The sequence below is a fragment of the Pithys albifrons genome, chromosome 6 (genome assembly GCF_047495875.1).
Source record: "Pithys albifrons albifrons isolate INPA30051 chromosome 6, PitAlb_v1, whole genome shotgun sequence".
Lineage (NCBI taxonomy): Eukaryota > Metazoa > Chordata > Aves > Passeriformes > Thamnophilidae > Pithys > Pithys albifrons.
Window position 1 is genome coordinate 34,141,334 of NC_092463.1, and position 27,539 is coordinate 34,168,872.

The following is a 27,539-nucleotide window of genomic DNA, read 5'->3' on the forward strand; positions in this document are numbered from 1 at the left end:
TCAAATATAAGTAATAAAAGCAAAGGTACTGAAATCCTTTCTTAAATCAAAAATTAATTGTGTAGGAAGGTCAGAAGCTACAGGGGTACAATTTTAGGGGGGTTTTGTTAGTACCAAAATAGACCAATCAAGAAGTCTCTGGAGAGGAAGAATAAAGACTGGGGTCAAGTGCAAACTGAACACTGAATTTCAGTGGAAGTACTTATTTGACTTAGCTTTATTTATTGAATATCTGTGCTTCAAGTTGTACCATATTTATTGATAATTGGAGTCAGTATTAAATAGTGTAGCAGTGCCAAAATCCAGTTCCCTTCCCCTACTCATGCTGAAGAACTGCTTATAGCAGAACTAAAGAAGGATATTACAGTAGCTGGGAATTGACATCAGATCCAGAACATCCATAAATGTTCTTGCATTCATAGAATCAGCTAATTTTCAGACCTGTTATATATTGAATCATACAAAGAACCTCTAATGTGCAAAATATCCCCACATTTCTCTTTCTTAGTAACCAGTTCATATTTCATTAAGCTACAGAACTTCATTCTTTCCCTGGAAATATTTTTTGTTCATGTTGTAGCTGTTCTACATGTGTATCCCTTCAGAAGAGAATAGTCTTTCAGTACATACATCCTGGCTTGCACATGCACTGCATGAGTTCTAATCTCTGTATGCTTATGCTGCTTCAATTTGTCAGTTCCTCCTTGAAGTGTTTTATCAGTTAGCCTTGTGAGCAGGAGTTTCTATTTCTTACTACATTGTCTTCAAAGGCCAAGTGGGTTTTTTTTCAAATTCTCATCATTTCAATTTGTCATTTTCATAAGAAAAGGAAAAGGTGTGTATCTTTCTCACAGTGGTTTCCTTATCTATACCTTTTCCATTCCTATCCAAAACAAATCTCTGGTTTGAATTCTGGTGTAATGCAAGATGAGGGGTTTTGTATTTGTTTGATGGTTTTGGTTTCTTCCCCAAGAGCAATGTAGTTAGTTTACAGGTGTCTTTCATCCAGTGTCTTCAATTAGAAATTACTGTGAATGCATCTCTACAGAATTGTTTGAAAGCTCCATTTTCAGTATATCTAGTTCTGGTCTTTCACCAATGCTTGTTGAGTTTGTTGGTGCCTGGGGATCATTTTGAGATCTTGCTCGAGTTGGCCCCTTGAAGGAATATTGACTTCCTATCTCCATTCCTTCTTTCTTCTTTGGGGATTTTAGTTCCTGTTACGTAGGCCAGTTGACTTAATCTTGTTTATGAAAAGTGGTTTCAAGAGTAAAACTGTGCATTTTATAGGCTGAATGTTCGTATAGTCGTATGTTCTGTTTGTAGGAACTTGGGTTTCTTCTGCTCTTCTTCTTTAGTATTGTAGTCCATTCATACACTAACCTGATCTCAGTGAACAGCTCAGGTATGGGAAGGCTTTCTTCTGTTCCTTCACTGACTGTTGACATAGTAAAGAATCCACACCACTTACTGCTGTGTTCTTTTTTGATAAAATAAGCAGAAATTTTTAAAATGTACCTGTAAAGATAAACACTGATCTTCTTCTAGTTGTTTTTCTCTTATTAGACTAAATAATTTGATAATGCTGTAGCAAAGGTCGAGGCCAGCTATTATAGAGAGATAGCTGATGTATTTTAAAACAAAATTCAATTCACCCTTTTATATCTGTGTACTCAAGAGCACAAAGAGGCATCCATCCCATAGTTTGTCCAGCATCCATATGTGTGTACCCACCTGGTTTGGTCAGGATTGCCCAAGCTGATGGAGAGGATGTGGGGCATCAACCACAATGTCCTCCACAACTTCTTATGCCAGCATCCATTAAGTCAGTGTTGAAGCTGCCTTTTATACTCTTTAGGAGCTGACAGTTGATGGAATATTTGTGTCTCCATCTGGTTCTACCTCTTGAATATGTTAGATTTTCTCGCTGTACTGTGTTCTCTCTATCTAAACCTGCTTTGTATGATTTCAACATTATCTCTCAATGTCTCTGTTCTTTGGTTTGCTCAGTAAACCATTTTAGGTTGTCTTGTCTTACTGATTGGGTATCCCCAGAAGCTGCATGAATGCTGTGAACTAAAGTCAGAGTGGTACTTTTGCAAAAGGCTGATGAAAGGTGGTCATTTGTTGCCCTTGGTGGTTAAAACATTTATCTGTTGATACAAAAACCTGTATTTTTCAAGATCAATCTTGTTTAAATTGAGTACCTGTTCACTTTGGATTTGGTACATCCATATTAAAAATACGGAGCAAATCTATCTTCATGTAGTCAAGCAATCGGGCAATTTCATTGAAGTATGCAAAGTCATTCTTGATCTGATATGATAAGAAAAGCAACTATCCAAAAAGTTAGCTTATCTAAAAAAAGTTAGTTTATCCAAACGTTGTTTATCTTAAAAGAGATTGAGCCCAATGCAAGGCTCATAGAAACCATATAATCTAGAATAGGTGTGTGTCATCACTTCTCTTTGCATGGCACTTACAAGGTACATTCTTCCAGAGACAGGAGATACAAACCATATCTCAAATTTGAGAATTTTTTGTAATAACTCTTTCAAACACGGCATTGTTTCTGGTATCTTTTTTACCCAAGCAGATAATCTTTCTCTTTTACAAAAGCTATTTCTCAGAATCATGTTACCCTTTCATCTATAGAACAGTACAGTGATGCATCAAGCGTGAACATAGTTATTCATCTTTTTTTTCTTTCCCTAGATAGAAAACATAAGGCATTTTCTTTTACAACTTAGCCTGAGCAGTTGCTAGCAGCATTTGAGAATTTTATTTGTCACGTAGATACTTAGATCATGTAGATTATCCAAGTTTTTGTACTGTAGCTGTATTTAGCAAGTATTTCCCCAGAAAGTTTTTAGAAAAATGTGCAAGATACTTTCTCTTTAGCATTCTTCTGCCAAGTTCCCATACCTTATTTCCTAGCTGGAAAAGGAGAATGTGGTATGTGGCCTAATGTTCTTGCTTCTACTTGTTGTTGTGTGTCATCCTCAATCTGTGCCTCTCTGTTGCTCAGGATGATTATTTTTATTAAAAAAAAAAAGCAAACTTGTGCACATGTTTACAGCCTCCTGTGTAACAATACCAGAGGAAGATGCATGCAGTAAGTTAATGCTGCTATACTTATATGGTGTGGTTCTACTCTATCTGTTCTAAGTGTAATAAATGACACTTCAGAGTACCTGAAATGAACAGTAATCATTAAGTAATTACATGAAGCAAATTTATCTGGAAGGGTTTGAAAGCCTTATTGTAATCCCTTGCATACAAAGTCCATTCCATTAAATAGTCCTGTTAAATTGTAACAATCACTAAGCATCAACAAACAGTGCTTGTAAAGGAGGGAAAAATGTGATAGAAAAAATAATGGTTTTTAGAATCAAAAGAATGTTTACCACAATCACCTGTCCAGCCTTCTCATAAACAGCCATTCTAAATTTCATCCTGTTAAATTCACCTTTTTTGTCTGCTTACCCCTCTAATTACCTCCTTTCTCACAATGGATGTAAGAAGCCCTTTATGTTGTAAATAAAACTATGTAAGTCTTAGGTCAATGCTTATCCAATTCTGTATCCTGGATCTGCAAGGAGTATTTAGTATGTGCCAAGTATATTGCCTGTGTTTGAGAATTTTTTTTTTGTTGTACCACTTTATATCTAGTAAAATATTAATCAAAGATTATTCATCCTGTTTTAATTTTCTACAACAGGAAAAGGGAGAAGGCTATATATAGTGCTTCAGGGAATTGTCCCATTTTGAACATCAGCAACCAGTTTAATTCATTCTGTTTGCTCCTTGGAGAGATTGTATAAGGAAATAGTACTTAAATTTTTTTTACATTTCTGCCTTTACAAAATTAATAAACTCTAGCAGCACAAATTATGACAAAATTCTGATGATGTTAAAGTGCAAGTTCAAAATTGTATGACCATGAAGATATTATTAAATCCTCTGCTGCCTCAGGGTTTGGTGTTAGAACATGTTCTCATGATTAGTAGTAATGGCAGTGATCCAAATGAATCCTCATTTTTGTTACACTCAAAGTTATCTTAATATCTGAAATCAATTGTGTCTATTTTGCTCACCCATTTAGTTTCATTTTAAAAGGCAAAATATGTGTTATAAGGAGCATTTATGAATAGGGTAGAATCTGATTTCTTCAATTAGGTTTCAACAGTATGTTTGCTTGTTTGAAAGGAGTGGAAGTGGTTCTCTTTCTGATCCCTTTCACACTATCATTCCGTATTATTGGACAAGAATTTCTGTAGGCATTTATTGATGTTTACTTTTACTGAAACCTGCATACATTTCAGTATGTTGCTTTTTATTTAAGCCAGCAATACTGGAGACTGGAGGAATATATTTATGGAAAAGGTCTACGAGAAATTAGGGATCCTTAAGGTGAGGCATTCAAAGCACTTATATTTGGAACATATTTCTGTCCAATGACAGTGTTGGAAATGGGGCCTCCCACCTGACTATCCTACAGTAGATTTGTGGAAATAATTCTGTAAGAAACAGTAACAGGTTTGGCAAGAGTTTAAAACAGCTTTTGGCTGTTTTCAAAAATGCACTATTTATTGCAGTTTATTAAGTCTGCTTTTTTGATTTTATAAGCAGTTTTTCAAAATGTGAGGAGTTCCTTGGAGCAAGGAGTTCATATATATTGGCACAGCAGTTCTTTGCAACACTTTGTTTGCTTCATGAAGTTTTCTAGGTGGCTTCCTCAGACAATGGTATCATTCAACAGCACTGTCAGTGTGGACAAAGATTGACCTTGGTCACATCTCATCTCATTGTTAGTACTAAGCCACTTAAGGAGCATCTTGTTTTAAGATTCTTCAAAGTGCATTGAATCCCAGATCTTTCCACCTTAACTTCATCTTTCAAGGTCCTCTCATGCTTTAGTTGTTTCCTGTGCCTTTAGTGGGTACACTCTTTTCCAATATCCTTACCAACTCTTCTGCTCCCCTTTTACAGCTGAACTCCTCAGGAGGTGTAAATGTGAGGAAATACACGTGACAAGAATCTTTTCACAGATTTTCTAAACACAGTCCTGTCTAGTCAAAAGGATAAAGTACAGGCTGTTAGAGACATTTGAGAACAAGTCTTAAATGCAATTATGCTCAAAGAGGTTTACTCTTCCCTTTGAAGTCCCCCTGGCCCATCTATTTTCAGAAAGGTGAGGTCCTCCTTGTTACACTGAGCCCCAGTCCAAACATCTTTCCCTTAATTCTGCTACTAGAAGTGGTCAAAGAGAGCAAATATTTGCTTTATAACCCCACCAGAGAGCTGGTTTGCTCTATAACCTACCTGTCCCACCATCAGGTCACTTCTACATGGCTTCATTTACACAGCAGTTTTCGCCATGACCACCAAAGTATCTTTGATAGGAGCTGTCTTAGTGTTGAAAAATGTTTAAAGGACTCTGTGCCCCTCTAGATGTGCTATAGCCCTGTATGTGCTGCAGCTTTTAGAACTTCAGTTGAGCTTAGGACAACAAGGCAAAATAGCAGCACATTCAGAAGTGAATTGTCAGTTTGGGAAAGGTATATAAAAAGAATGTAAAACTTCACCTAGGCGTTACCATGTTTTTATTTTTTCTCTAAATATGACCATCTCTCCTGCTTGCCAAGACAGATTTCTGATATAGGTGACCAGCGTTTGGTTTTCAAAAGCTCTACTGGGAGCATGAGGTGTAAATATTGCCTTCCTTTGTGGGGAAAGCCAGAAAATCAATGAGGCTGCAGGCATAGATGGGGAACAAAATGTGCCAGCAGACAGTGAAAAAATGTTCCAGTAGATCTGAAATGTGTATTGAATTGAGGAGAAAGTGGATGTAAAGTTTGTGTGGTAAAGGTCTAAAACAGAGCAAAGCAGTATTTCTGGCTCTTGAGTGATGAGGTTTTGCAGGGCTTAGAGAGGTTTGAAGAAGAGTGGGCTGTAGCTTGGATGCAGGAGGCAGCAGTGGCATTATGAGGAGAGGGAGGGCTGTGGTCAGGAAGAACCAGGTGGGAGGCAGCCTGGAGTCGGTGGGAGGTGTGGGAACCTGCGGCTGTGGCAGGAGGGTGGTGCGACTGGTACTGCCCAGTGACGGTGAGCACCCAGCTCCCATATTTACATGAGACCGAGGGCATAAGTCACCACAAATAGAGACATACTGTGTAATGTTTGTATTTCCCTGACTGTGCATTTTACCTACCAACTTTTAGATTTGATTTCTGACCATTAAATTTCACTGAAGTCAGTAGATATTTTTTGAGAACTAGGCTGGTGTAAAATAACCAGTGTATTACCAAGTCTTTTGTATGAGGACATGGTTACATTATCTTTGCCACTGTGTGTGTTAACTAAGCATTTGATCTAGTGATGACACTAGCTTTGCAAGAAAAATGCATTACTTTCTACCACTGATTGTTCCACCTGTGCTGTGTTTATTCCCTTACCTGCACATGGAACAGCGTGGGTAGTAGTGCCCATTTAAAAAGAAAAAATTGTGAGTAGTGTGAACAAAATTCATGATGGTATGATAGTGGTGTTTTATTGGCATTCATTAGCATTCACATCCATTATGCTTTTGTAAATTTACCATTATCAAGAAGTGCAGCAACCCTAATAAAACTTTTATACCATACTGCAGTATAATGCACAGGCAGGAATATGTTTATTGGCTGGGAATGTATGTCTCTTTTATAGAAGTCTGTATTCCCTTTGTTTGAAAATATTCCCCATTTATTTAGGAAGCCCCATTTAATTGCTGTTTGTATGACCTAAAAGCATAGAAGCAAAAATGCTTTCAAGTTCAAGTCTATTTTTCATGCATGAATGTAAAATTTATGTATAATGTGTTTTTATCTTAAAAGAAATTGATTTGTTGCAACATTAAAAATATATTAAGCTCTCTTTGTTCTTGCTTTTATATACCCACCTATCTTTTCACTGAATCACAGAACATCTCTTTAACCTGAACTGGAGTCTTATCCCATTGTTTTTTTTCTATATTTTGTCTTTACTCACTGTTCATTGTTGATCTCTGCAGTATTAATCAAGTGGGAGAAGTCGTGGGGGTTTTATGTGTACAGCAAATGATCTGAACTTGTTTGTATGCTGTGTAGTATAATCTCTCACTTTTGATTATTGTGATTCCAATACTGCTTGCCCAGGCCGTCGATTAAGATGCTTGACATCTTTTTTAACTTGTGCTGTAAAGAGTTTCCATTGTGAGTGTGGCATTTATGCAATTTCAGAAATTGCTACATTGATCATATCAAAAATGTATTCTCATTATGAACCATGTATGTGCTGGCCAGGATTTTGAAAGAAGGTTTGACAGAGTTTTGGCTTTTTGGTAAATGTGGATGCAAAAATATTTATGAAAGCTTTAGGTCCTGCAACATTTCAATTTCTTTGTCATAATTTAAACAGGGAAACTTCAGAGTAGCCCAAACTGTATATTATCAGAAAGGGGAAGGAGTCTTAAGTTGGATAGTGTTAAGTACTTTAGGCTGTCTCTCTTGTTGTGGAACTCTTTCTTTAAATAAATCTAACAAAAGACAGAGTCTTAGATTAGCTGGTTGTTCAGAGCTGTTCTTCCTTTATGATAACTGCTGGTTTAGATATTTATATAAGGTTAGATCTTTCAGAGTTTTTTTTCCTGGAGTGAAATCAAGGATGAAGATAAACAGGTACATTTCTCATATGCTCTGTTAAGTGGAAGGTAGAAGAATAATAGTAAAAGTGTATGCAAGACTTCTGCTTAGAAAGTGTTTTCTATTCACTTATCTTCTGACAAGTCCATTAAGTATATTTGAGCATTCCTCTGTTTGGTTCTGGTTTCCCTGCTTCCTCAGTTTTCTTTCACTGGCTTCCTATCTTTCTACTCCAGCTATACCTCCAGGTTGATTTCAGATAGCAGGATAGGGACACCTGTGGCTAATTTTTAGCTATAAACTCCTTTTGTTATTCCCTTGTGAATAAGAAACAGATGTAAATATAATGCATTTATCTTAACTGCCAGTGCTAGTTTCCCTTCTAGTACCCTTCTAGTTTCCTGCAATGTTCCCTGCACAGCATCTTTCTTTCTTCATTATTTTGAGTATCTTCATTCACCACCTTCAGAGTGTTCCGAAACACTTTCAGGTAACATTTTCTGGTAACCACTTGGTGTTGCTCCTCCCTCATCTCTTAATCCATTTATTTAGCCTGTGTTAAGGTATAGATACTTTTGATTCAGAACACTTACACATGTCTTTCATTGTAGTCTTTTATAGATAAAAGTTTCTTCTATGATGCGGTTCTTGTGTCTGAGTTTCTGAAAAACAAGGAGTGTGTAATCTATGCCATTTTCTGAATTTGTACTTCATCAGTCAACTTCTAGGTTATGATCCAGGAGTTTACCAGGGAAAGATAAGGATATACCTGAATTCCTTTCTGGGGTATTTACCATGAAAAAAAATGTTTTTTATTCCTACTGTCCCTCGCCTTCCTGGTAATACCCTTTTTCATTCCCAGAAGAGATGTAGTAAAGTTTCTGCAATACTCATATTACACTGATTCATCCCTTGAGAAGCATTCCAGGTGCACTGTGCAAGGTTCCTGTGGAAAACACATTGTCACGCATATTAACTGTGCCATGGATGTAAAACAAGAGTTGGCCTTAGGCTATCTCCTTGTAATTTATATGTCCAAGCATTTATAACTTCATTGCTTGCAGCGTGCACATTGTGTATGTATTTCTGGATACATATTTTGAAGAAAGAAAGTGTAAATTAAATCAGTTATTTGCACCTGTCTTATCTCCAGTCTCATTTCTGACTGAATCCTAAACCTTCAGCACAACTTGAGCAGCTGCTATAGCCATACTGGTGAGTAATACAAGTAAATCTTTTTCCCTGAAGTGCAGGCATATTGCTGCCACTTGCAACTTTTCCTCAGGTTTCTGTGTTGTGTAGCATTTCTCTTAATGACCTAGTTCCATGTTATTATGTGAGATTATAAGCATTTCTTTTTTCCTATTTCTCATTTTTCAAAACAAAGCTAAATATATTATTTTTGAAAAAAGTTTTGAATTGGTTAGATAGATTGGGGTTCTACTGGATTATGTCTTATTATCTGGAACTGGTAGTATCTCAACCAAGATATTGCAGAAAGTGTCTTTCCTGTAGGTTCTGATGTTTTCTTTTCAGATAAGGATGGTTTTTTCCATATCTAAATTGAGGTATCCTTTCTTTTTTCCCTCAGTTAGGAAATATAAAGCAACTAGGTTACAACTGAATATATTTTAACTGAATTTGTCTTCTAAAGGAGGCAGATTTTATTTAAGAATGACAGTTTCTTCTTAGTACGCTAGAATTGATTGGGGATTTACTTGAAGTCCCATGGTAACAGTAATGTGGGTGTTTCACTTTCGACTTCAAATCAAATACTATTTTAGTGCCATAAGACTAGAGAAGGACAGCAACAATTTAACATAAATATTTCCAGTGTATTTTGCTAATGGTCACCCTGTCAGAACTCAATACTGAAATTGTTAATATATTGGTCAGTTGCATTGTTTTCTTGAGAATTAAATGCAAGTTTAAAAAAACAACATTCAGTTGACTGTTTTTTGAGTAGAAATTTCTCCATTTTGCATGGTCAGATAAAAAGAAATGGGACAATTCAACTCGTGCCTCTGCTAGTGTGCTCCAGACAGCATAAAGCATTGTTGAATTTCCATAGTTCATTCAGTTCTTGGCTTCCTTGATGAGATTTCTTAAAGAAAAAACAGTTAGTGTGGTTTGAAAGGGTTCACCTCAGTTATGTGTGATTTGGTTTTGCTTAAGCAGTGAAACATCTATCAGGTAATAAAAACTTTCAATTCAGTCTTGACTCAGACTAGAGGGATATTTCTAAAGTAATTTTTGTTGTCTTCTTCTCTACTTCAAATGGCACATACAAGCTCAATTTATCAGTAAAAGATGTTTCTTTACCAGATCCAGCAATTCTGAAAAGAAGTTTTGCTGTAATTGGATGTTCTATTTTATATGCTTCTAACAATTTGAAGCCTTTTCAGCAGCTACCTCATTTGTTTTCTTCATTTTCTGCATCATATAGGAAAAAACATATATGATAAAGGATAAGTAATCAGGCAGAAGATATTGGAGATTATATATGTGGTATATTTAAACATTTAAAATACAAATCAAGTGTTGGTCTGGCATTAAAATTTTCTGGTTGGGCAGCATAATTTTTAACTGGGAATCTTGATAGCAGTGGCTAAAATCTCTAGGCCTGGGTCAATAGGAATCTGTATTGCATTCTGTCAAGTATCAGTCGTTATACTTGCAGGCTCCCAGTTACAGCATACTCTGATCATGTGATTTGTAGAAGGTATAGGGTGGTTTTTTCTTCAGATAGAATTTTAGAACTTCATTATTCTTAATATCCAAATCAGATAAGTAACATGAACCTTTAAAAATGTTAGTGAATTCAGCATGCAACATATGTACCAGATTGGTAATATATTGAGATGAAAGTGATCAACAAAGCAAGTTTAAAATGCCATGATAAAGCGTCATTTATTTCAGAAATTAGAGTCTGTGTCTTTGTCCTTTAGAGGTGTCTCAGAGAGTCAAATTGATGTCTTGCATGTACTGCTAACTGATTGTGTGGAAATTTTTTTAAGTTCACTTTTTCTTTATTCTTCTGTCTTTTTTACCCATCTTCCCCCATTGTAGCAAATTAGACGGCCGGATGAAAGCAAAGGAGTTGCTAGTAGAGTTGGATCCCTCAAAGTAAATATGTTTCTAACATTTATTTTGCAAGTTTTCTTCTATAGCCTACACTTTTCCTTTTGAAGGGGGAGGTGTTGGGAGGGAGGGAAGGGGCTTTTCCATTTCTCACCATCCCATCATTTTTATTTCAGTATTCTTATTGCTGTTGGGTCACATTTTGTTTGTTTCTGTGCTACACATAGAACAACCTACTGAAGGCAGGCTGCCAGTTAGGTAGCTTTGGATGTCACTAGAAATAAGAGACAGTAACAACTTTCTTGAAGTGCCTCTAATTTGGTGATCATGATTAAACCACTTCTCTGGTCTATGTTGATTGTTGCCTGTTACGTGGAGAAGTGACTTATTCATCTTCACACTACTGCTTCCCATCTTGAAACATAATTAAACTTCTATAGTGTTGACACTTTTTACATTTAATTCTGCAAAACACCATTACAAGATAGTTGAATATTTCATGTATATGTAGTCTTTAAATTAGAAAAAAAATCAGAGTAAATAAAGATGAAATGAGAGATTCACACAAGTCTAACAAGAATGGAGCCACTGTTTTGCTGATAATTAGTATATTCTGCCTTTTAATGTTTGTATAAACATACCCAAATATTTAGATCACTTAACAAAACAGGCAGATATCTAAGCCAGTACCCACCATGCATAGTGTTACACCCTGATAAATGGTTTAGAACCAAGACGCTGATCATACGCAGTCCAAGCCGTTTTGTTTAAGTTCCATCTCAAGAGTTGCCTCTGTTTCAGCTATCCAGTTTTTCACTTTTCCCCACTTTACTTCCGTTAAGCACTTTCTCAGGCACTAATTCTTTATTTTTACTTTTGCATTCTCCTTGTCTTTCCTGCCTTGTTTTTTTTTATCTTTGGTTTTGGTTTTTTATGTAAGTGTATTGCCTTTGTTCCAGGACAAGCCATCCTCTCTGTTTTCTTACACTGTTCTGCAGCTGCTCTTTGTGAAAATGTTATTTCACTGAGCACAAAGAAGGGGAGGGAAAAGATTAATTATGCACCTCTTTCCAGTAATGCCACCGCTTATATTGATCTCAGCATAGGAAAAGAAGCCAGTTGCTACTTGTTTATACAAGTTCTAGCTAGAGGCATCTGTAGCATTCCTCACTGTCTGTGAGGCTTTATCTTTTCATCTTGTGATTTGGGAAGAGGTTTGAATTACTCGTCTACGTTGTAGATCATCTACGTTGTAGATGAGAAGAGCTCTGTACATGAATGAAGCACTGTTTCAGTGGGAGATACTCAGGACCACTGAATTCACATGCAGGAAAATACAAGACAGCACAGTTTCTATGCTGGTTTTGGAAGCTGTGTGTGTAACTGCAGTGACCTGTTCATCTTAAGGCTTGGGTCATCAAATACAATTCTAGATTCATGTACATGCAGAAGATGTAGCTTATTTATGTGGTGAGTTTCACCTATTATTTTTATGAACATCCAATGATACCTAATTTTGGATTAATCTTTCTGTATATGATTGCCCAGGATTTAATTCCATGACCCAAAATACATATTTAGACATAAAATCTGCCTATAAAATGTTTCCTAGAAAATGGAAAACCCTAAGTGAAGTTCCCAAACATGAAAATTTACCTCTAAAATTTATTCTTTATGGAAATAAATTCTAGACACAGCACAGCATTACCGATAAACAAGCAAATAAATAAATAGATACATAATGAACAATGTAGCAGAAATTCAGTAGCTTTAGAATGATAGTTCCCTTGGTTTTTCAATATTTTTTTTATGTAGTGGGAAAGAGCCATGTTAAGCAAAGATATCTTGCTTCCAGATTTCAGGTTTACTGAGCTTGTATTTATGTCCATGTTGTTTGAAGCACTTCGATATCTTGAAATGTTTTGGCAGAGGCAGTGAGAAATGCATTATGCTATGATTTACTAAAATCAAAATAAAACACAAAAACAAAGAACAAAAGAAAAATTAAGAAAAAAAAACATGACAAGAACAGATTGCTTTTTCAGTTCATTTTCTGATGTTTACATGTTGCTCCATTGAAAGCTGGAGGACCTCAGAGATCACCTAGAAGGCAATGTCAAAGGCTGCTCTCTCTGAGTAAATGTACTCAGAGATCTGATGTACTCAGTGATCTCATTTTTTTTAAACTTCTGCTGATAACACCAAATTGATTGGTTTGTCCTCTCATCCCCATCTTTTTCCTTTCTCTCTTTCTCCCTTTGTTTTCTTTCTTTTCTAGCTGGGTCTTCATTTTAATGTGTGTGAAAAACCTGACCTAATTGACAGCTTGTTTAAAAGAATATCCTACTGCATTTTAATGAATGTTCATCAAACTGCTTGGCTTTACAGAAGCTAAAAAGAAATCCCTTCCCAAAATTGAATTTGAGTATCTAAAACTTTCAAAATTGAAGTTGCATATTTAAAATATTTCTGAATATTAAACTTAGCAACAAATAAAACAGATGCCCTTAATTTAAAGGATAAAAATACCATTTACCAGTGATTGATAGTCTGACCTGAACCAAAAACTATGGCTGACATAAGGTAACCCAAAAGCATATAGGTTCACATGTATCTCTGTCTTTAGTTTCAATCTTTTTGGATTAGGGTAATATTTTTCTGAATGACAGGTGTGAATATTTTATTGCTTGTTTTTTTTAGCAGACTAATGCGAAAAATTCTGCAGCATATTTCTTATGCATAACATTTGTTCCTTAATAAAAAAAAATTGGGAGAAACCAGTTAGAATCTAGTATATCAGGCATGACACCCCTATAAAGTTGCCCATTTTTCACAGAAATATTTACTAAAGCAAGTCAAATCCAACATAACGCTACAGACAGCACTACCTCATGTTTAGTAGTTCAACTCATAAATCAAGATCAACTTTTCAACAATTCTATAGAAGTGACTTTAAGCCACATAATTTTGTGTATAATGAAAATTAGGGGGAAAAAATGACACTTTTAGCCTAGTAGATGTGAAAGTTAGTAACTCTTTATCCCTTTGCACATCTGCCCACTGAAGGTTCTCTAAATTGTTTCTTTAGATTCATGTCCTGTTTGTCTTCCATACACTATGATTGTTGTCATTTTCAGCACTGTCATTCTAATGCATAATCCACTAAGGTTATACAGTGCCAAATAATTTTGGTAATGATAATGATTTGATAATTTTTACCCATTTTGGGTGCTTTTGCATATCCAGCTATGTATCTGACATAAAGTGTGTTACTGCTTATTGTCAAATACAAGTTCTTGGGTTTATAATCTTTCGCAGGTCCAATACAAGGAAATCAAGCTGCTAATATTTTGCAGTTTCTTTAAAATAAATTTGATTAAAGGAGAGTATCTTTTTCCTGGCAAATCTTTTAAGAATCAAGTTCAGGGGGGAATAAACTGTGTGTCATATTTCAGATTTGGTGGCAACTCAAATTTATTAGTCATGATCAAGATAAAGTGAGTTCCTTTATTTTAAACTACTCATTCTTAAGTTCATTATTCATTACTTAAGAATAAATATAAAGCCAGGAAAAAAAATTATGCCTTGAAATCTTGTACTACCAAAAAATCGGTCTAATCACACATTATTTCACAGAATGTCATGTGGGGAAAGAATTCAAATTAAAAGTTGTGACTACATTAGTCATGACAACTTGAGTTGTCATGAAATTGCCCTGTTCCTCTGTGCCACTCTAGCTGTTATTTTGTGACCATACCCCATGTTTGTAAGTCAGTCAGTAAAGAATGTAAGTAAACCAAGAAATGTTCCATATATTCTGCATGTGCCTTTAAATTTCTTAAAACAATCAGGACATATTGATAAAATTTGCTGCTTTAGTCACTCTGATTCATGCAGTAAAAATGGATGTTTTAGATAAGACAGCATTTTAAAAGTCAATATACAAATGACTGATCAAAAAAAAAGAAACAGTGATCAGTTCTCAATAGTGGAAAATTGGACAAAAAATAATGAGTCTGTTAATAGTCCATTTTAAAAATAATTTTCATTTTTTCCATACTGCTTTTGGAAAGGGTTTTAGATGTAAGTTGCTGATACTCCTACCATGTGGCAAAAGTATTGAATGGTGTGGGAGGGGGAGCATGTAGTCTCTGATGGCCAGCTCCATACGTGAAAATGAAATGCTACTGCACAATTTTGTATTGCAAAATACCTTTAAGGTGGAACCTTTGTTCCAGAATGAATTGCAAAGATGTGCTTTCCAGATTAAATTCACAGGCCATTGGAAATGTGTAGAAAACATTGGAATTCTGCAGAATATCCCAGATGCCACCAAAATTTAGAAATCCTGCCAGATACTTGAAATAAAATTGCACCAAAAACTTACATGAAAATTTGAGTTAATTAGGCAGTTTTGGAGGTTGAGTAGTTTTCATTTTTAGTGTCTTTTAGTGTCAGCAGTAACACATAACCATTCACAAAAAATTTATCCTGACCTAAGATCTGGGTTTGCATTTCTTCTTGAAAAATTCTTTCATCTTGTATTATTTTCATTACTTAATCCTTTGACCCCTCCCAGAGACCCATTTGACACTGAACTGCTTAGAAAAATTAGTGTTCTATCACTTGGACACATTAACATTCCCCCACTGTTCACGTTAATGTAGCAGTACCAAGTAAGTGTATTTGCTACTGACATGATCAACAGTGAAAGAGTTGACTGGTTTATATTTTAGAACTCATAATACCTGCTAAAATTGACACCCTTATGAAAGTGTGGAATTACTCTGAAATTCATCAGAACAAAACTGCTTCAGTCTGTGCTCTGAAGATTTTTTGGGGGTTGTTTTTGTAATTGTGCAGGCTAAGAATTTTAAATGCAAGTTTAATTTTTGCAGAAAAGTATTACAGAAAGCCCATCAGGAAAATTATTGAATCTAAGTATGGATAAAGTTCTACGCAGAGTTCTGAAGTGATATGCCAGTTTTTTGTGGCTTTTAACCAGCATGGTTCCAAGTCAAAAATTCTGGGTTTGTGCAGGAAAGGTCTTCTCAGAATTCATAGCAGAGGCCAAATACTGTCAATAGATTATGTTAAATGAAACCAGGATTATAATTTCTCATACAGACATATTTAATTTTAATGACACAGAAGCAACACACAAAATCCTGAAATCAGGCAGATGCTTAAAAATTGAGAGTAGTTAGCAAGAAAGCAATGACATAGAAGTGATCAGGAAATTATAAGTGTACAGATTAAACAGTCACATGGTGTGATCCTCTTGAAGATAAACAGCAATCCCCATGTGCAGAAATGTGCTGGGAGCATGGTCCTTTCCTCAAGAACATTAGGTCATTTTGAGACTAGAATACTTCAGCATACCTTTGATTTCATCCTTGGAGAAAATTAAATGAGTAATTTGGGAGTCCATACTTGTAGGAAGAAGAAAAAAATAAATTTGGAGTAAGATTAGGAGATTAAGGCAAATTGTGTGTGTGTGTGTGTTTGAGCATAGAAAGAAAGAAAATATATTGGCATCTTATTGAAGGGAAGATTAGCATTTGCTTCTAAAGAATTGAAACTATGAAAAAGATAATACAAAATGACTTAACATTATTAAATCCTTATTGGAATAAAACTGAAGTTAAATGGTTTCATTACTAATGAAAATAGGGATAATTGGAGTACTGGATGCTTTAGAAGGAAAGGAATAACATTCTACTTAGAGTAGTTGTCTAAGAGGAGATTAAGGTACTCAAGTGTCTGGCATTCCCCTTGTAAGTAGGTGTGAGTAGACAGGTTGGGCCAAGTTCTTCAAATCTTTCTTGACTGTGGTTCCAAACCTCCTCACCATTGTTGGTTTCGTTAATCTACTTGCTCATACTTAAAAAACCAATGCTGTGATGATTCTTGCTATTAGTGCATACTTTGAAGCCTCACCTGTGAAACCCAAGTTAATCGTTTTTCCATGTTGTTGAAAGACAAACCATGGGAACAATGGCTGGACATTATTCATGGGAATGTTAATTAGAGACTCACCCAAAAGTGTTAGGTGAATAGCTGCACCCCTGTTCTGAGCAAAAGCACACCTTATCTTTCTTACAAAGATTTCAAAAACTGTGTTTATAGGAACAGTGTTTGCTCTATTGGAAGAGAATCTCTCTTTTTCTTTTTTTCTTTAATTATAAAATAGACTGTTTAAGAATAATAATTGATTTCTTAAAACTGCATTTTTTACTTTTGCTATTTGTCTGAAGCAGTTTTCTATTTTTGTCTTCAGTCATCTGTAAATAATCTCAACATAAGAAAACATTTAATCAGTTGAAGAAAGTACTGACTATGTGAATATTTAAGATGTTAAGTGATTCACATTTCCATAGTAATGTTATCTAGAAGAGCAAATGAAATACGCAATGCTAGGAAGGAACAAAAATATTCTCAGAGTATTAAAAACTTTTCAGTTATATAGAAATATATAATGCAGACATAATTTAACCCAGACCAATGTGACTGTAGAAATTACCTAGAAGTGATTCTTCATATTTCAATGAAAAAATATTAAATACACTTTTGAGACTGAAGAATATTTTCAAAAGACTTCTTATGAATACCATGTTCTCTGCTCAGTTATATACCTAAGTCAGCAAGTGTTTACTAACAATTTATGTGGAAATTCTTCCTGGATTCATCTTTACCACAAATGTATTCAAACTGCTGTGCAGTTTGCTAAGGTTTGCAAAGGCTTCTGATAATTCATTTTTTCACTCCTAGAAAAAAATTAAGAGGAGATTTTTCATGAGGTCATAAGAACGATGTCTTTTTAAATTTCACTTATTGCACTGCTTGTAGTCATTCTTCACAGACAGTGAAACATGGAATATTTTCACCCAAAGGATGAATTTCCCTATACATTACTGGAGAGTCCTTCTTTAATACTTCAGTTATGTCTGAGTGATTAATATTTAGAATAATGTATAAACAAAATGTGTTCTAAACAATCAGTAAAACTAGTGTTACCAATTAGTTTGTGTTGGTACTGAAAGCTTCTGCCAGTGGACAGAGTCCCTCAAGAATCACAGACTTTATATTGCTTAGAGGCATAATCTGCAGATTTCTACTAACCTGTATCTGGCCATCAGTCAACTTTGCAAGTTATTCTGGGTTTGGGGGCAGTGAGATTGAAGAAAAACCTCCATTGTAAAAATGCTGGTTCTGAGAATGTCTACACATAAAGACATACAGGACCTCTAATGGGTTTTCACATTGTACCCTTTTCAGAGTTAGAATAAAACTAATAGTTTTAAATGAAGGAGATCGGTAAAGTTTCTTCCTAGAATACTTACTGTCCTAAGGATAGTGTTGTCATTAATTTAGAGGAGGAAGGATTCATGGTTATCTTCAGATCCATCATTAAATTCTTTTTCAAATACAACACTTTGTTTTTTTCTTTTAAGAAGCTTCCACCTTAAAAGACATAAATTTGGAGTTTCTGAAATAGCTGGTCATGGAAACTTTATGACCCCCCTGTTACTATCTCAGTGCCGGAACCACCTATACAGAAAACCTTCTGAGACCCTTACTGTGCCACCATTTCTTTTTTAACAATGTTTTCTTTTCCCCACTGCACAACCAGGCTCGACTCCCTTCGTGCTCATCCACCTATAGTGTTTCTGAGGTATACTTTGCACGTGTTCTCTCACACAGTCGACCTGCTCACCCATCACACTTTTTGATTTTATTTACTTTTATTCTTTTTTTTTTTGGCATTGCACTGTGCACAAGTGGGGAAAAATCAGCTGGGGGGCAGATTTTGCATGATCAATCTGCAACCATGTTCAGCGTGGTTTTAAAATCACTGTACCAGTCTGGGGCCACCATAATGTATAGTTGAGCTAGGCAGCTGCTACATAGCATAGGAACATAAAGTATATGATAAGAGCATCCTTAGTTATCTCTTATATTAAATTAAAAATAACAAAATTACAGATGTCCAGGCTGCAAAATGCTTCACTGGTTAGTCTGACCCATTTTCAAATAGTGGAACTGGAAAGACTCTGTAAAGATGGCCATCAGGTTATGATTACTAATTACCTACCCAGATATAGATGTGTTCATTATATCTGAAGTTCATTATTAATTCACAAAGCTCTGGGTCAGATCACTGCCTGCCAAAATGCATATACCATTTTAAGTACTTCTGTATCAGCTTCATGATTGTCTTTGGTAATGAGGTATAGTAACATCTTAAGAGGACTTGAAAATAAAAATACTTCCAGTTGCAATTAGAAAGGAGGAAGAAGAAGAAATACGTGAAGATAAACTAGAAGTCACAGCATCATGGAATATAGAAACAGAGTTTATAAAATACCGTCAAATAAACTCCATGCCCTGCTGTGTAAAGATGAGGCTTCAGCATGTTATTATAATTGATAAATGGATGAGTCTTAAAAAGATGGACTTGAGGTTTTCTGCTATACTGAATCAGTCTTGAGCAGATACAGTTATTTATTCTGTTTTTTAAAATAATCCCTTAAAGCTGACAAGATCTCATAAAAAGTTAACAGTTTGCTCTGACACTGTGGGCCAAGTTCTAGACTTGATCTGAATGTTCTACTCATGAAAATTATGTCAAATGTGAACTTAAAGAGCTCACCTGCTCAATCACTTTGTCCGTAAGCACGAAGATCTGTGAGTACCCCCAGTACCTTGCTGATGTGTGTGTAATTTGTTCTCAAAAGCTTCAGCTTCTCAAGCAATCATTCCTAGCACTTCCTTATCCTTAGTAATAGAAAGCTTTTTCCTAGTTTCAGTGTATGAATAGGCAAAAGATCTAATAGAACAGTTCTTAACAAGAAAGATGCTTACCAGTTTTTCTGTAATAGATCAATAGTTGCTGTCTGGCTCCACCAGGAGACAAGTAATTTTAAAAATAATCAAGTATGTGTTCTTAAAAGCACTTGATACATATTCTGCAGTTTATTATTGTTATTATCATCCAAATACCAGTATGACATAAATAAATTACACTATACTCATGTGCATAGAAAGGCACTTTTTTCTAAGCTAATATAGGAGCAAGAAATTAAGTTTAGTGCTTACAGATGCAAGATAGAAGCCATCCTCACTCTTTCCTCTGAATGATCTGTTCAATTAAGAAATAGAAGCCATCCTCACTCTTTCCTCTGAATGATCTGTTCAATTAAGAAACAAACAGTGGATCAACAGGCATTTAATCAGCAAAAATGATGAACATGCTCTTAGAGATTGTGAAGTCAATAAGCCTCTTTCAGGGAAACTGAACTCTTCGTCCTTTGCCTGCAACTTCAGCCATTTGTTCTTCCCTCCACTTTATGGAGAGATCACTGTCCTTGAAAGAATTGCAAACCAAGGTATTGCAGCTGGTGGCTGGTCAACATGTATGGGTCTCCTGCTTGATCAGATTCAGGAAACTTTTTTGCCTTCTCCAAAGCGATCAGTGCTTTGCAATTTGTAGTAAGGCCCCTTCTAGCTGAAGTATGAAGATGGCACTGCAAACCCATGCAAGCAATTCATCCTTCATCCTCTGTCCAAGGGTGAGATCTTCATATCTAAAATGCAGATAACCTGGCTGACTAGTGAACTAGATCTTGTGATGCAGCTAAAAAGTCCCTAGCTGATCAGAATTTCATGCTCATGAAACACACAGTGCAACACCTAAGCAACCCTGTTTTAAACTGCAGACTGAAGGTGTAAATAAACTACAGATTCATTATTCTCTGGTGGCAGGATAGCACCTGTGTATTGAATAGACCATTCGAGCCAGTGACAGATCCAAAGGAACAAATCAATTGAAAATGAAGATCTCTGTGGCAGTTGTAGCTACTTGAAGAGAGAGAAAGGGATTGGAGGCTCTCTGGGGTCTGTGCAGGATTTCTAGTCTAGTTTCTATCTTTGTGAGAGACTCTTCATTTGGAAATGCAGCTTAATGTCAGGATGCATGTCAAGCAATGCTCAGTGTCATCATTTTGGATAACGGGAAAGGTTGCTATGAGTAAGCAACATCTTGACCTCTAAATGACATGATAAAAAAATCTCCCAAACTGAAGTATTGTTAAATCAAGTCCAAACACCTGCCAGCAGTTTTGACCAGGGGAAGAAAATTAGTAATATTGAATGGTATAATGTCTCATATCCAGGAGGGAAAAAAGTACCACATTTTGATAAGATCTCAAGGTTGTTTCTTATGTCCACACCTATTTCTGTGGTTCTTATTCCAAGAAGATATTTTTTCTTATAAAGCACCTTATTTGGAGCTTCTTAATTTTCTGTGTCCAAGTCATCACCAAATAGCCTTGGACCTTCAGATGATACCAGGAATGCAATGATGAGAGAAGTGGATTCAGTGCTGCAGGAATTCAGCTGAACATTCCTTCTAGCAAAGGTTCAACAAGAGATTCATGAGAGAACCTCATATAAACCATTTCTGAAATCTGCTTTTAGGATAATGTTGTATTAGATTCATCACAAGAAATGTCCTCACAATTTTAATTGTTGAGTAAAGCTCTGGAATTGGATTAATTGGCACTGATAGAGCTCAGATTGCCAAAGAGGAAAGTGAATGTACTATCAAGGATTTGCTGCCACACAGAAGGTGTTTGATTAAAGAAGTAGAAAACCTTCCAGCAGAAGAGAAACGGGACCTATGTATTCTGCATTATGAAGATTTTGAGGCAGAATTTGCTGCCTAGTTTGTTTTTTTTCCATATAAAACATCCTTGTAGAGGCTACTTTGCATCTCAAAGTCCAATAATTAGAAAAAGCTTTTGACCTGTTCCTTTTTATTGTCACCAATTGCTTGAGTGAAATTATAGATGTGGCCAACTGATGCCTATTTGAGAGGAATGGGGAAAAATTTTGGAAACTTTTTTTTTAGGTACAGAAAGGTTTTCCTAGTTTGTTGAGCTCCGGGCATTATAGGGTAGTAGTATTATATACTTGCTTAGCCCCAGTCAGCACCTTAGCAATTCCACTGGGCTAGAATGAGGTGTTGCCTGTGGTTCAATTCAGTGAAACTGAAGTGAGTTTCTTTAAAAAGTGATCTCCCTATGTCAAGAGAAGTAAAGCTTTAATGCTCTAAAATGCTATAATGATAAAATATAAGTTCATATCCTCTTTAACATAGTATGCATAGTTTTTCACCCTTAATGAAAGCCAGTTAGCTTCATGCCTGTAATTTTTGTGTTAGCAAGACTACTTAAATGGTTTGTTTAAGAGTAAAATTATTAATTAGAACTAATAATGACTTAGCAGTTGTGCACTGTGTTATGTGTATAATATATCTGTAATTCACTTGTTACTCATTTGTCTCAAAACATAGTAATATATTTTTAAATAGCAGTAGTTCACTTAAGAAATTGTTAAATTAGTTTCACTTACATTTTTTAGAAGTACTGTGACATCAGCTTGTATCTTAAAAATATACACCATGCAAATCAAACAGATTGTCCAACGAAGTTCCATAGTCTCCTAATGTATTAAGTTACACTTAGGTAGTGTTTTGCAAAGGCCCCATTTTTTATTCTCATTTGTATCTCAGACTTTCTATTACCGATACCTGTTTTTCTCCCTCTCTCTCCCTGTCCTCTGGCTTTTGCATGCGCTCTGTGTTTGGCTAAAAGCTTAATGAAGGAAAGCCATCGATCTGCTTGTTGGGAGGATAGTGGCAACAAAATGTTTGCTGCAGTGCTATTTCTGCTTTCTAAGCAAATAAAGTTTTTCAAAGAGGAAGACACTCAGGTCTGTAGCTTTTCAGATGTTTTATTTAGCCTCACTGAGTAGTTAGTTAGAACATGATGCCTTTTATTGTGAAAGATTTGGAAAATATTACATAGTTTTCTGTCCCACAAGGTGTATTATTTTCATTAAATAGCTTTGGAATACATATTGCCTGCATACTGATTGATGGGATTTGGTTGTATACTTAGCACTGTTAATAAAGCAACAGAGACCTTACCTGATAATACAGAGTAACCAGTACAGGGAATTAAGTAGCAGTATTCACAGAACAAAAGGAAATACTGTTTCCTGCAGCAGGTAGTTGACTTCAGAAGACCATTCAAAGACCATGTGAACATTTCTAGGTTAAAATATTTTATATAGGATAAATTACAAAATTAAAATGCTGTAAGTAACTGAATCTAGTTCTGTAAAACTAAAACCAGGTAGCAGACTGGTTCTCCCACTTAGGCTACATTGAACAGAAGGCAGTGCTGAAAGACCAGGAACTGCAACTCTGACTTCCAGGTGTTTACCACCAGCACAGAACCTAGAATTAAGTTTTATGTACAGGATGTTAAGTTCAGTGTTGATATCTGTTGTAAATCTGCTCTACATAGCACAAAGAAAGTAAATGTGAGCCATTCCCCACTTTTCTTCTCCAATATCATGCAGAAGTCCAGCAGATAGAGAATTTGGTTCATTACATCTGACATAAACATACTGAGCCATTGAACAAAAATTGCTTAATTAAATGGAGATTGCCTATCTTGTTGGCTTAGGAACACCATATACTTTGTAGGGATGCTCTTTGAAATTTGAAATAATGTTTTTCCAAGAAATAAGTGAACACAACAGAGCCAGTAAGGATCCACTAATCATTTGGGTTCTGTCCAACTGTGTTGGAACAATCTAGTCCTGTTTTTCTGTGGGTTTGGTTTTCTGGTTTGGTTTTTTTTTCTGTCTCTAATAGAACATTCATTTTTTAAGTAAAATTAGAATTTATAGATATTTCTCTTTCTGTTTGGCAATTGCCATTTAAAGGTTTGCATTTTGCTTTGCTAATAGTACCACCTTACTCTAGGCTTAAGAAAAATGAATTAATTAGAATTCTTACTTTTAGAGAAACATAGTTTTCTCAATGCCCATTAAAATGCAAAAATTTATGAAAAACTAGTGATGCAGGTTCCGTATTTGTAGAAAATAGTTTTTCTAGTTCTATCTTCATTCATGATATTAGGATTAATTTAGGATTAGGATAACAAAATATCTTCTCCAGAATTCTGTCTGCCATACGAGAAGCAAGTATGACAAAACTTCCAAGTTACACCAGGAACAGAAGTAGGCTATTGCAATAATTGATCGAAGTATACATTGATAGCTTTGATTAATGACATCTCAGATAATTAATCTTTTAAAATTCATTAAGAAATGTTGCTCTATTTGTACCTTAAATACTATTTATCTTTGTTTACCCATTGCTGAATCTCCTAATTAGATCCATTATTAGTTCATACATTCAAAATAGAAGCAAAATTTTACTTAACCCTACAGTTTCCCTGTGCATGGTACTTACCTTCTGACTTCTGCCAAATAAATTATCTCTTTGTATTGACATTTTGCACTTATTATTTTGTTCTTTACTGGTAATTTCAAGTCAAGTACTAGGTTCACTTACAAAGAAATTTTTAACATTTGTGAGAGTGGTAAAAGAAGGGGGTTTGAATGTCATCTCATTTCACGTTACAGATTTTGGCTTAACCCTTCTCTATTCAACTTTTTAAAAATTGCAGTACCTTTTACTGGTTTTCCTTATGGTAAAATGCTTCCCAGGTCTGCATCTATCAGAGAAAGAACAAATAATATTTAAAGTGTCTATTAGGAACTAAGGCACTAAGAAGTCATATTATAAAATCACAGCTATTTTCTTGATAAAGTAATGTACATTTCTATATTCTAAAACCCAGTCAATCCAGAAATAATTTCCATCCTTCTTCATTTGGACATTTAGAGTTCCTTTTTGTTTCAAGTCAAATCTTTATGTTCCAATTTTGAATGAATTCTTCCCCTTGCTTCTTGTTCTACAAAACAGGGAGACATTTCACCCTGCTACAGATGTGCAATCCCTTATGAAACAAATTAGATCAAGTCAGAGAGCTAGGAATGTCATTTTCTTTTTGACTAATTATAACTTTGACTCCTTTGCATTTTCCAAAGTCAGTCTTGTCATTATTTCACTATAATTACATCCATTTAAGCAGAGGGGTTTTTTCCATTTTCTTGGCTTGATTAGATATAACTGTAAGATTTCTTTTCTTGACAACCACTCTTTTCTTTTTAAATCCAGTATTAAGCTGTTCACTAGCATACAGTGCCTAGAATTTATTTATTTACTACCTAAATCAGCTTGTTGGAGAAGCCAGACATTATTTTGCATTCTGTTACACTAGTAATAACATTTATTTCAACTGTTCTTCAGGTTCAGCTCCCAAAACAGTCTGATTTCTCAGAGTCATCTTCAGTAATCGAATCTATAGAAAAATTAGTCTAGATTCTGAAATGGCAATGAATGAAAGTAGAGCAAAGCTTCTGTTACACTGTTGTTACAGCTTTTGGAGTAATCACTGATATGAAATACCATACATGTGATCTAATTTGCATGTATCTCTAGTGGGCAGAGTCTGTTTTGATACATGGAAATCAGATATACACAGCAGTGTCAGTGTCAGTAATGCAGAGCTCAGATGTCAGTGGGTTCCCATCAGTGCTCCCTATGTTATCTTCCTTTTTCCAGTTTTTCAAATGCAATTTTGTAACATGGAAACAACTTCTTTATTTTAGGTAAACTTAATATTTGTATCTGAGCTAGGAGCATTAAATTTGAAGGGCTTCAAGTACAAGAGCTAAAACTACTAAACGCAGGGAACAATAATCTTATATATGGTGTATATTATCATCACTGATGTATACAATATTCAGCCAAAACTTCAGACTTGTACACTTTCAAGTATAAAAATGAATAAATCTCTTTCAAGTTAAGATTCAAACAAGTGTACAAGTGTACTTGAAGCTCTTCAAATTTGATACTCCTAGCTCAAATAAAAATATTAAGCTTAACTAAAATAACGGCTTTGGAATTATGTTAGTGCAGAAATTATGATTGTACCACATGGGGAAACATGTTTTGTTCCTGCTCATATAGTTAAAAACATAGTCCAACCAATTGCTTTAGAATGATAGTAACTATAAAAATCTCCAACCAAAATTGCTGGTAAACACCAATGGAAAAAGGTGAAAATTAATTTTGAAGATCCTTCAAAAATGTAAGAAATTGAGTGATGGCCTTTTGTTGACTCTTTGGGCCTGAAGATTAACTACTCACTTGATGGGTGACTTTTGAAGGCACGGAGCCACAGAACAGTTTGTAAGTTTTGCTTTTTTTTGTTTCTGTTTGCGTGTGTTCATATTTCTTCAACACAGAAATGCAAGTAGTTACCTATGTGCTCTGCTTCCAGGAAGGTAAGATTGTAAGCATGAAATAGGGATGGTAAACTTTGTTAGCAGTTACAAGTTCAAGTCAGTCTCCTCCCAGTGTCAGTGGAGAGATGCTTTTTCACTCCACAGACCTTGGATCAAAGGGAAGGAGGTCTGTAGGCCTAGGGGCACATAACAGAGAAAGCAGTAATGCTAATAATTTCAAACAAGCCTCTGCCCTTCCCAACCAACACTGGTTCCTGAAAATACCTAGACATGAAGAGAACCAAGTTGTGTTTCCCAGCAGTGCAGCCAGAGGGACAGCGCAGTGCTGTAGCAGGAAGGCTGGAATGGGTACCAAGGAGCCTGTATCGCCTGTTCTGTCTCCGTATTAATGCTGACTTCACTTTTCATGGTGCAAAAACTTCTTGCACCATTTTCAGCGGTACTTAATTTCTGTGTGTCCCGCTAGAGACACATACTGTGAAATGTCACACCACAGCCAACAATGGGCACTCACAGCTCAGAAAGCCGGTTGTATCCTGGGCTGCATCCAAAGCAACGTGGGCAGCAGGGCAAGGGAGGGGATTCTGCCCCTCTGCTCTGCATTTATGAGGCCCCATCTGCAGTGCTGCATCCAGCTCGGGGGTCCCCAGCGCAGGAAGGACATGGACCTGTTGGAGAGAGTCCAGAGAAGGGCCATGGGATGATCAGAGGGCTGGACCACCTCTCCTATGAAGAGAAGCTGAGAGAATTGGGGTTGTTCAGCCTGGAGATGAACAGGCTCCAAGGAGACCTCACTGCAGCCTTCCAGTACCTAAAGGGGGCTACAGGAGGCTAGAGAGGGACTTCTTACAAGGGCTAGTAATAGGATAAGGGTGAAAGGCTTTAAGCTTTAAGCTGAAAGAGGGTTAGGTGGCATGTTAGGAAGAAACTACTGTGAAGCACTGGAACAGGTTACCCTGAGAAGTTTTGGGCTCCCTATCCCTGGAAATGTTCAGGGGTAGTTTGAATGGGACTTGAGCAGTGTGGTCTAGTAGAAGGTTCTCTGCCCATGGCAGCAGGATTGGAACTAGATAATCTTTAGTGTCCTTTCCAGTGCAAAGGATTCTATGCTGAGCACTCCCAGTGTAGTCGAAATAATTGGCAAGCAGTGATCTAATCTCTGTAATCCAACTGGATTGTCATGTAGGTATGTCAAGTTAAATTTAGTCTAGATGTCTGTGTGTCTCAGTTTCCCATCTGTAAAATCAATTCATGCCTCTGCTTCACAAGGACTTTGTAAAAATAAATTTTCTCCTGTGTACTTCAATGCTGCATATTGTAGAACTGAGCACAACAGATGAATCTATACAGAACTAAATTATTCCCCATGTAGAAGATGGTTTGGATAATGTTTAGTAAGTAAAACATGAAACTGGTCTTTGAGCAGGGAGGTTAAAATGAGATAGCCTTATATTGCCTTATGAGGAGCACTGCTGAAAATAATTATGATGAAATCACAGTGCCTACATGTCAAAGGAAACAAAAGATATGCACACCCTACCCTTGATCTGTTCTAAACACTGT

General features: G+C 35.9%; 1 protein-coding gene across 20 annotated transcripts in view; it reads left to right on the forward strand.

Moving 5' to 3' along the window:
* Nucleotides 1–27,539, forward strand: part of GPHN (gephyrin) — a 290,109-nt gene that overhangs the window by 200,831 nt on the left and 61,739 nt on the right. For 9 of the 20 annotated variants that reach the window (XM_071558087.1, XM_071558093.1, XM_071558090.1 and 6 more), the window contains 2 exons: nt 10,731–10,787; nt 18,376–18,417. The exons of 5 other annotated variants lie outside the window; for them this stretch is intronic. In XM_071558087.1, coding sequence (XP_071414188.1) covers nt 10,731–10,787; nt 18,376–18,417 — 99 coding nt within the window. The remainder of the gene's footprint in view (nt 1–10,730; nt 10,788–18,375; nt 18,418–27,539) is intronic. 6 more of the 20 variants (XM_071558089.1, XM_071558092.1, XM_071558097.1 and 3 more) reach the window with 1 other exon arrangement.